Genomic DNA, 10,510 nt, shown 5'->3' on the forward strand with positions numbered 1-10,510 from the left:
ATGCCCGTAACTTAATAACAGTTCTGATTTGATCTGATCGATGGTGATCTCCTTGGATGCTTGGATTCCTTTCCTTTATATCTCTCAATGTGAGGGAGGGGTCACACCTCTTCACCATGTATGCCCGTTGGCAAGAGGCACACCCTTTCACCATCAGCACCCTTTGAAAGAGTGCAACTCTTAATTATTTCTGCCTTTTTGAAAGGGACACAACCTTTCACAATCACATCTGCACTTTTATTTAAATTAGATCTGCACCTTTGATTCCCAAATTATCCCCCTCAAATGAGGTTCTCTTCTCCCTTTTATATCTCATGTTTGAGGGAGTCACAACTTTTCATTTCATGTCTTTGACCATTAATTAATTTAATTAAAATTTAATTATATACTTTTATATTTTAATTTTAGTTTTACTGTTATCATTTACCATTAAATCGTATTTCAAAGTGGGGACATTACACTTGATTGTAAATTTAGATTTTGGCATTCTGTACACATCTCCAAAGGCTGGCAGTTGCACTTATAAAGGGTCCCCACAAAGTCGCCAACAACAATCAAAGGGTCCTGAAAAAATTTGAAGTAGTCAATTCAGACTCTGTTAATATCTCCACCATATCTGTGTACATTGTCATAACCAATTTTTGTCATAAAATATATCAATCTGGTCAATCAAATCTTGGTGTTTCCTTTGCCACCCAAAAAGCTACCTTAAATTTTGTTCTCTTTATATGGACACCTGTAAAGACACAACTTTATAGTGAGCATATCCAGATGTTTATCCCACTATACTTTTGATAAACCGACATTAGATTTACATGCCAACTGAACAAGAGGAAGCAGAATCCTCCATACTCAACACCATAAATCTTTATTGCCACATACCCATTCTAGTCAAACTTTTTCCCCTGGAAATCTGTCGATCTTTTTTTGCTTCACATTGTTGCATTTTAAAATTTTTTAGCTTGAACTTAATAATAATGGTGGCTTCAGATGCACCAAAGCAGCATGATCATGGGCTGTTCGGAATGTTTAGGAAGAACAAAGAGGAGAAGACACAACAGCAGCAGCAACATGGCGAGTGTGAGAAGAAAAAACACAAAGGGTGTGTGATGGGAAAGGTGAAGAAGTAGCTACCAGGACAGATGAAATAAGAGGAAGACAACCATCAAGGGAAACAGAGACAAGGGAGAGATGATGGATAAGATAAAGGAGAAGCTTACCCACCAGCATCACAAAGAAAAGCCCATTAGCAAGCTCCATGTTTTATATATTAGGTTCAGATACAACTGAATGGGTACTGTACTTACACTTGCACACCTAAGCAAAATCTTTATTCTTTTCTCCATGTTCTTTCTGTTGTACTTTGCAATTGATTATTCTCTTTGTTCAAGAATACTTTGATTTTCCTCAACTGCTTGTACTGCTCCTGCAACCATATTCATTGATTTTTGCCAACCACTTGGACTACCTCTTACCCTATAGTTTGCATGTTTAGACTTGTTGATCATTTTTAATATCAAATGGTATTTTTTTCCCCATTTTCAGCTATTTTTAAATATCCAACAATTCAATAATCAAAGGTAAATTTTAATTTTTTGCTAATAAAAAAGGGCAATTATCTACCAGTTTTAAGTTGGATTAAGTTTAAAACTGTCATTGACTGTTTGATCATTAAATTGGATTTGATGTTTAAGTAGAGCAGGCATTCCCAATCAATGAACTTAAAGCAGGAACATCAAGACTGCTGGAAGACACGGGTGGTAGCCCTTCCAACTTGGATTGAGTATTGTTCGGATGGGTGCAGAAGAGAAATAAGGGAACAAATTATATAGGACAGACAAAATTAATGTGTAGGAAGCTAAATTGTAAAGGCTAGAAGGTAGTTACAAAACATAAGGAAATAAAATATGCTTGAGGTAAATAAATTCTTCAAATAAATTCAAGGTTGCACTCCTGCTCAAAACCTATCGGAGTGCCCATTGCACATATTAAGTGTGATTACTAGTTTAGCAATTAGACTCCATAGTAAGCACTGAGCTTGCATGGATATAATGACTGTCACATCCTTGACTTTTTAATTGCAATCAAGTAATGTTTGCAACCTTGTAAATCACTTCCTAAAATAGAAAGATAATTTTTTTCAGAGTGATTTGCTTTCTAAATTTTTCATTTCCAAATTTTAAGAATCTCAAAAGAAATGAAATACCATTGCAAAAGAACTGTATCTCTTATAATAATTAACAAGCACACATGTTCAAAGAAATTTTAATTAGATATTTATATTTTCACATTAGAACAATATCTTGTTCACGGAGGATTTATTGGTTGTTTGATTACTTCCACATAACACGCTGCTGTCTTAGCCTTGTTAACAAAAAACTCAAAACAGAATATATGAAGAGTTAATAGCTCTAGGTAGATTCTCTTCCGTAAGGCCTTTAGATATCCTGCAACATTATCTGTAATTTTGAAAAGAAAAAAAAAGTCATAACATTAATCTCATGCAGCATGTCATGATATGATTACAGAGACTTTCGTCCTAAAATATGGAAACATACAATAATTGAGAATTAGCTATCAATTTGACCTGCGAGTCTGATAAAAACTTTGGGATAAACAATTATCTATATTCTTCAAATACTGCTGGAAAGGCTTAAAAGCAAAATCAAATGTTCAAAGAATGATGAAAGAAAAATGCACCATATAAGGTAAAACTATGGCAAAAATTATAATCCAAAAGAGGAGGCCACTATAATAATACAGTAAAAATAATAACCAACAATGGATATAAACTCTCCAGCCATACAACTAAAATCTCAAAAAAAATTGTAAATGAGGAAGGAAATTAATAGTTTGAATGCAAAATAAATTATGTCAATTGTCAAACATTAATATTCTCCGCTTGTAACCTAAATCTGATTTAATAAGTAATAAGCACTTACTAGTAATCATGCCTGCCCACCAAAGTGGCTCATATAGGTAAGAATAACCTCCCACTCCTGCAATAAATTTTCATGGTCACTGTCACTACGAAAAGATACACGTGAAAAGAACAAAGTTGTAGAGATAAGAATAAAATGAAGAGAGACTCTAAAGAAGGTATCTTCACGTTGTAGCTTTCTGACAATCTGACAAGACACTGAAGCCAAGTGTTTGATTTTTGTTCAACATAAAAACAAGAACTGAGCCCACAACATACCCATGGGATAGAACACTGAAATCAATTTTTGTTTCAAAATAAGTCAGCAACATTTGAACATTGAAATGTGAAAGGAAAAAGAAAGCATAATAAAAGAAATGTGAAAAGAAGACACCTCCATTTACGATGCGTGCAGGTGATATTGTCTAAATTTTGAAGTTCAACATTAAAATTTTATTTAAAATTGAAATACATATGTCCTCAGTTGACCAGAAGTAACCAATGGAGGCATGCCGACATATAAGGGTACAACATCAGTGAAAAGGTACCTAAAGCATCTGTCTTAGCCATACCTTCTAAGCTAAATAAACTCATCAAACTACATAACAAAAGATGAAAACAAGCATGTCAAGAGGACAGAAAAGCTGTATGTTTCTACAGTTTACTCAAAACTATCCCTATAGGACCTCTATATCAACATTTGCACCTCTTGGAGTGGATTGTACATGAAATTTGTTAATGAGTTCAAGCAGAGGATGATATTAATAAAGTACATATTGCAATGAACAATTAGAACTAGAGACTAATGGGAAACCAAGTGTTCTTGGTGAGACTGAGGTACTATACATGCTTCGACTATAGGAAGCCCAAAGTAGTAATTTGGAAAAAGGACAATAAAATTGATGAAATGCAGAATTACCCTGCGTAAGTAAGGACTTCTTAAGACAGATTATCAAACACCAAATGATTTTTATTCTATTATTTACACGGTGTGTATTCTTCACGAATTGGGGCACAGATAGGCACCTCAGAAAAACAAGAAAACAAAAACATCAAATCAAGAAACGCCAAATGAACTAAACCATCAAATTGATTATAAATTTCCACCCAATGGTAACTCTGAACCATGTAGAATGGCACATGACTGATAAATAGCATCAAGATTTAGAAACACTAAAGACTTTCTACTCACAGAAGCAACTAAGACATCAGTAGCCTTGAAATAATTGTATGTGTAATGTTGTTGTTTTCGGACACAGCATCTGTCATATGAGCATTCTAAATGAGTGACATGAGGACACAATATCCAGAGAAAAGACGATAGCTACAGAAGAAGAGGATATGCTGTCAATAAACGATGATAGCAATTTAGGAAATAATTCGACGAGAATGAAATCTACAATTATGAATCTAAGTTTCCAAGTGAGCAAGAAGATACCAGTATATGAACTAAATAGTGGCAAATTATTCCAACTGTTTGACTAAATGGTAAAATCAGAGAATTTAAACACAATACTTCATCATCTAATGCAAGCTAGTAGTGATAGGTGTCAATGTGGCACGTCTTGAAATTAAAAGGCTGTAAAGTCTCTCAGGATTAATACGACCAACCAAGAAGGTTGCATTCTTTATTTGCAAGTACATGTAACAACATACAAAGATTAACAACCAGAAAAACTACTTGCATTCTAAGATCTCAAAGCAAAGGAAACGTACCTGCTCTAATTCCTGCAGATCCAGCCTTCTTTAGTCCCTTTTTCTTCACAATGAAGCTGGCACCAATAAAAATACTGGAGGAAAGTGCAAGAAGCAATCCCTTGACATTGTCTGAAGAAATGCCAGGTGAAGGGGCCGAATCTCCAGGTAATTCTGCCATCTAGAACTTGTCCATTCGCCTGTAAACAATTTTTTCTCGAATGTCTTATTGGAAGCCAAATTAACCCGATTTGCTGTCGTGTATATTTTCAGTCTCAAGATTTCATCCAGCAAATATAAGTCCTAAATAACAAATTCAATAATTGAGGACTCAATGCTAATAAGCCTGCATCAATCACCTGCAGTTCTAATTTAGGTCTGCATCCTTGACCTTATCATAAACAAAAAGTCCAGATTTGCTATTTTGCTCGCAATGATAGTGGGCACTCTCCAAGATCCCTCCAAATCCAAAATCAAATAAATTGGAAAGGCCCGATGCTAGTATGTTCACATTATTCTTGGGTGATTCCACCATGGATTTGCATCCTTGCCCCAGTCATAAAACCTCAGGCCCGACGCTATTCTGTATTAGAAGTCCAGATTTGCTCTATCATGTGTGAGATCCAGCCAATACCAAATTGCATAATTAGGTATTTCAATCTTGATAACTCTGGGAGATGAGCCCTGAAATCGAAAAACGTTTAAGCAAATCCGATTATTGGGTATTTGGGAATGACAATTCTATATTAATTATGCTTAACTTGGAGATCAGACCTAAATTCTTATGAATTTTGACAAATCCAATTATGGAGTACTTGCTGGTGCCAATATCACATTAATTTGCAATCGTGATCTAATCATGAAATTCTGCTCTTACCAAAATCTCAATCACTAGGAATACCAAATTATATGAACCAAAAAGGGATTGATTTGACCACATATATAAAAAGTTTCAGGTCGAAGACCCCTGCCAAAGCATTAGCCTTCAGCTGGGCCTAGTCACCCAACTATGGTTATTGAATGCAAGGAATCCACCTCAGCAATCCACTATATACACTCAGGAGGTATCTGAGATAGAATTCCAGAGACCCGCTCTTAGTATTGTAGGTCTCTCTCATTCATTTTGTGAAGTGCCTACTCAAATAAGCAACATTTTCACACTACCCAAATGTCGTCAAGCAGGAAAGAAAAAGCGTCTTCAAAAGAATAACTTATACGGAAAATCACCGTCATCCAAATTGCATGGGCTATGAGAACATGATCTCTTGATTTACCAAATACAATGATGTAATGGAGTTTTTTATTCTGTCTCTCTCCTGTTCTCAGCGTTTAGAACAGCCGTAGGTTGCAGACCAAATCAGTACCATCAAATCGGGATTTCTTAAAATTTTCCATTAGATTCTTTCCCTAGGTTGCTTGATAAACTTTATAAAAAGGAGAAACCAGACTTACTCCATGATTTGCTATATTGTTTTATATGCTTTTATTGGAAAATATGTTTGTTTAATTGTTTTTTTTTAAGGTCGTTGCTGGGGTGGAAAGCGGTTGGAGATATAGACCGCACGCCCTGAATATTTTATAGCTAAGGATTTAATGCCAAGCAAATATGTGAAGCGTCTTCCTCTCATATGCCAGCATAAACTTTTGTACTTTTAATTGCTCTTCTAATTATACTTGTTTCCTTTTCATTCCATGTTTTGTTACTAATTCATGGTTTAACGAATGAATGTTTTTTATAACATCTATTCATCTACTTTTTTTTATTTTAGATTTTTTATTATGTATCTTGATCAAGAAGTAGCAACTTTTGTTATTCTTTCTTCCACTATCAGTTACTCAAGATGCTGAAAATCTTAATGTAATTGATTCTAATATGTAAAGCGAACATTCAAGGTGGGCAGCATCTTAATGTAATTGATTCTAATATGTAAAGCGAACACTCAAGGTGGGCAGCATCTTAATGTAATTGGTTTTAATATGTAAAGTGAACACTAAATAAATGTGCTAAATAACAATAATTAGATTAGTTTGATAAAAACTAGTTTTTATATAAGAGTTATTAAAAAATAATTAAACCTTTACACTATAAAAAATTTATGAAACACAAAGATTGATTTTATTATTTGTATACGTTATATCCTAATTTACCTATACTTGTACTATATGAGTCTTATATAAAAATCTAATTGAATCATATTTTAACACTGATGCAAATTGTAACTTTAATCCTAACATTTAAATTTTAGTCTTAATTGAACTATAATAGTAACCCTAATTAGACTATAATTTTATCTTATTCACTTGTCCTAAAAATTAATCTTGAAATTTATATCTTATTCTCTATATTATTTTAATTGATTTTTATAAAGTTGAGATTTATATTTTTAAACTTAACATATTTATCGCTACTATGGTTGGTTTAATTTTTTTTGGTGTTATAGCATTTTTACGAATGATAGATTATAAGTTTTTTATATATTTTTTTAAAGAAAAGGGGGTGAAAATTTTATTAATCGGCAAAGACTATTACAAAACCACCAAGGCCAACAGGAACAACAAAAAGCTAAAGAACCAAATAAAGCCAATTAAGTCTCTCCCACATGCTGACACATGTCATCCATAATTAAATCTTCAAGAACACGAGAATACTCAAAGGACAGCTGCCCCCAATCTTCTACATTCCACTGACCAATTTGCTTAGAAGCCCATTTTGCTAAACAATCTGCCACCTTATTCCATTCCCAAGGGATGTAACAAAAGGTAACCAAATCTAGAGATCTGCAAAGTCTAGGAATTTGTCTTGCCACCTGAGCCAACTGTCAACTCACTCCCTCTAACTGTTGACTATTTAGCATTCCCACAATGATCTATGAATTTGATTCATAGGTGATCTTTCTCCAACCTAAGATACAAACTCTCTCTAAAGCATAAAGGATTTTCAGAGCCTCCATCACGTTATTAGATTGGTGTCCTTTATACGAGGAGAAGAAGAATTGAACCACTCCATCATTGTCTCTACCAACTCCCCCAATTCCAACATGCCCAAGATTACCTCTAGAGGATCCATCAGTATTAATCTTCAAAACACCTAAGGGAGGAGGAGCCCAACATCCTTCACGCTGCACCTTGCCCTTAACCTATCTACCATTTCTAGAAGAGGGGGGGTTCCCCAAACATCTAGCCAATCCCAATCTCTAAATAATAGCCCGATCTCCTATATCCACTTGACCAAACAAATCACATTTTGCTAAAATAGTTTCCGGCAAGCCACTAATGATGTGCATCCAAAGTTGATGACTTAACATTCTTTTCCCTTGGAAGATCCTTCTATTCCTCTCCAGCCAAATCTACCAAAGAATAAAAGATGGTCCTATGTCCTAGGCAATATGGAGAAAAGAAGATTTGGAAGGAGAGTTCCCAACTCGATCCCAGAACTCAACCAAAGAGGAAGTATGAAAGCAAGCCTTATTCCACACCTCCCACTAACAATTGCAAATTTCCCTATAGAAAGGGCAAGAGAAGAAGAGATGAGAAGAGCTCTCCTCACTTTGGTTACAAAAGAAACACATGGAAGGTCCCTGAAAACCTCTCTTTCTCAAATTATCTCAGGCGAGGCATCTGTTTTGAGCAACTAACCACATTAAAAAATTACATTTAGGCTAAGAAAATCTACTCCAAACCTTCTTCCACCATGAGATCCCCACTCTCCCATGAGTCTGCCTATCCAAGTCTGAATAACCCAGAGCAATAGTGAATTTACTTTTCGGGTCAGGGCCCTAGGCTAGGGAATCTCCCTCTTCCAAAGAACAACAAACCCTACTAAATAGAATATTGCTAAGCTCTAGTCGATCCTCATTCAATCCTCCTGGGGGGCACTCCTGAGGTTCTTTACGTCTAAACTTTACTACTTGATCAATCAACTCAGAGGTTTTATAATCCTGCACTTTCCTTCACCCTGCCTCAAGAAATATATTACATAAGGATCTTATGTGAGGAAAAACGAAAATAATAGGAGGAAAATTGTCCCAAGAATCAAACTAGAAAAGTGCCTCAGAGCCTCTATTGCATATCCAAAATAACCCTTGCTTAATCAACTTAGCCCCTCTCTTGAGAGTGTTCCAAATCATAGACCCCTTACCTTCAATGCCATAATGAGGAATATCATTACTCTCAACACCATTCAGATACTTCAAATTAAGTATCTTGGCCCAATCCTAGTCTTGATGACAACACCACCTCTAGAAGAGTTTAGCCGCAAGAGCCTATCCATTAAGGCTTGTATGTCTAAGGCCTAAACCACCTTCTTTCTTTGGTCTACACATTAAGCTCCACTTAACCAAGATCCATTTCCTCAAAACAAGATTACCATCCCATAAAAATTGGCAAGAGAGAGCATCAAACTCCTAGAGGAAGTTGCAAGGGGCAACCTGCACAAAGAATCTATGATTCTATAGAGAGGGAGAGCCTGAATTACAACCTTGAGGAGAGTCACTCTCCTAGCAAAATATAACCATCTATTTGTCCAATGAGAATCTCTCCTATGAAGCTTATCCAAAATATCATGCCAAAACCTTTTTGATAAAGAACCAATGATAATGTGGACACCAATATAAATTAAAGGAAGAGTACCTATCTAGAATCTTAGAATTCTAGCAATCATATTCTGTATGGGCCTTGGGGTATTAAAGAAAAATATCAAGGACTTGTCCTCATTGATCCTTTTCCCTGAGGCCACCAAGTAAGTATCCAAAGATCTTTTGAAGTTAATTGTCTCATTAATTCTAGCAAGCCCTGTCAAAGTTGTATCATCAATGAAATACAAATGAGAATGAGGAGGAATTCTATCATCCAAGCTTCAACCCTAAATAAGACCTTGCCTCACACAAGACTTTATAAATCTCCCTGATCCCTCAACCATTAAAATGAAGAGGTAAGGGGAAAGAAGAATCCCCTTGCCTAAGACCCCAAGAAGCTCTAAATTGCTTTGATGGCTCCCCATTAATTGGTACCAAGAAAGAAACAGAGGTGACACAACTCATAACCCACATGATCCATTCTCTGCCAAACCCAAAGGCCCTCATAACTTTGGATAAAAAGGTCCAGTTGACCTAGTCATAAGCCTTAGCCATATCTAGTTTGATAAACATAGCTTTCTCCTTGGAGGATGCCATGGATTGAATAGCCTCTGTTGCAATAATTACTCCATCAAGGATTTGTCTACTTGCCACAAATCCCCCTTTCTCCTCTGAAATAAGATGATTAATCCATGGTTTAAGTCTCTCAGCAATCAGTTTAGTGATAATTTTATAAACCACATTGCATAAAGCAATAGGCCTAAAAAGATTCAAAGAATTTTCTCCTTCTCTTTTTGGAATAAGGGCAAGGATCATAGCATTCATGGCCCTTAAGATCTACTTATTTCTTTGAGACTCTAACGCCACCTCCAAGAGATCCATCTTAATAGTTGTGTGAGGCAAAAAATGACGATGATAAACTATTGCAAAACCACAAAGATCCAACCACAACAAACCTTAGTTCTACAATAAAACATTCACCATACACCAATGGAGATACCTAAGAACATGCAAATCCACAAATTGAAGCAATAATACCATTCACATGCCAAGTAGGGTTTGATCTCCATTGATCTTGTTTGATATATTTGCTCTTAGATTTTGTATGTGCACATGAGTTCAACAAAGAATGGATTGTGGTTGTGAAGTCGTTTGATCGCAAAAAGGCTTGATAGACCCATTAGTTGGCTAGCTAATGTTGTGAAAGAATGAGAGTATCCTCTTATATAGAAGACACTTTAGAAAATGGAGGGATAAGATTAAGAGGTGAAAGAAATAAAAGGTCGGCTAGGATTAAAGGGTAGGTATAAGAAAATAATAA

The 10,510-nt window shown here is 35.5% G+C and overlaps 1 protein-coding gene across 3 annotated transcripts in view; it reads right to left on the bottom strand.

Annotated features, from left to right (window-relative positions):
- LOC131032799 (probable magnesium transporter NIPA4) overlaps positions 1-6,101 on the bottom strand; it is a 72,107-nt gene extending 66,006 nt beyond the window's left edge. The window contains exons 1-4 of one of the 3 annotated variants that reach the window (XM_057963853.2): positions 5,493-6,101; positions 4,975-5,299; positions 4,637-4,815; positions 2,943-2,999 (exon numbers count right to left, since the gene is read on the bottom strand). In XM_057963853.2, the coding sequence (XP_057819836.2) occupies positions 2,943-2,999; positions 4,637-4,796 (217 nt within the window). In that variant the 5' untranslated portion in view covers positions 4,797-4,815; positions 4,975-5,299; positions 5,493-6,101. Of the gene's footprint in view, positions 1-2,942; positions 3,000-4,636 lie in introns of all 3 variants that reach the window. The other 2 variants (XM_057963852.2, XM_057963851.2) reach the window with 2 other exon arrangements.
- Positions 6,102-10,510: the final 4,409 nt, after the last annotated feature.

The sequence above is a fragment of the Cryptomeria japonica genome, chromosome 5, assembly GCF_030272615.1.
Source record: "Cryptomeria japonica chromosome 5, Sugi_1.0, whole genome shotgun sequence".
NCBI lineage: Eukaryota > Viridiplantae > Streptophyta > Pinopsida > Cupressales > Cupressaceae > Cryptomeria > Cryptomeria japonica.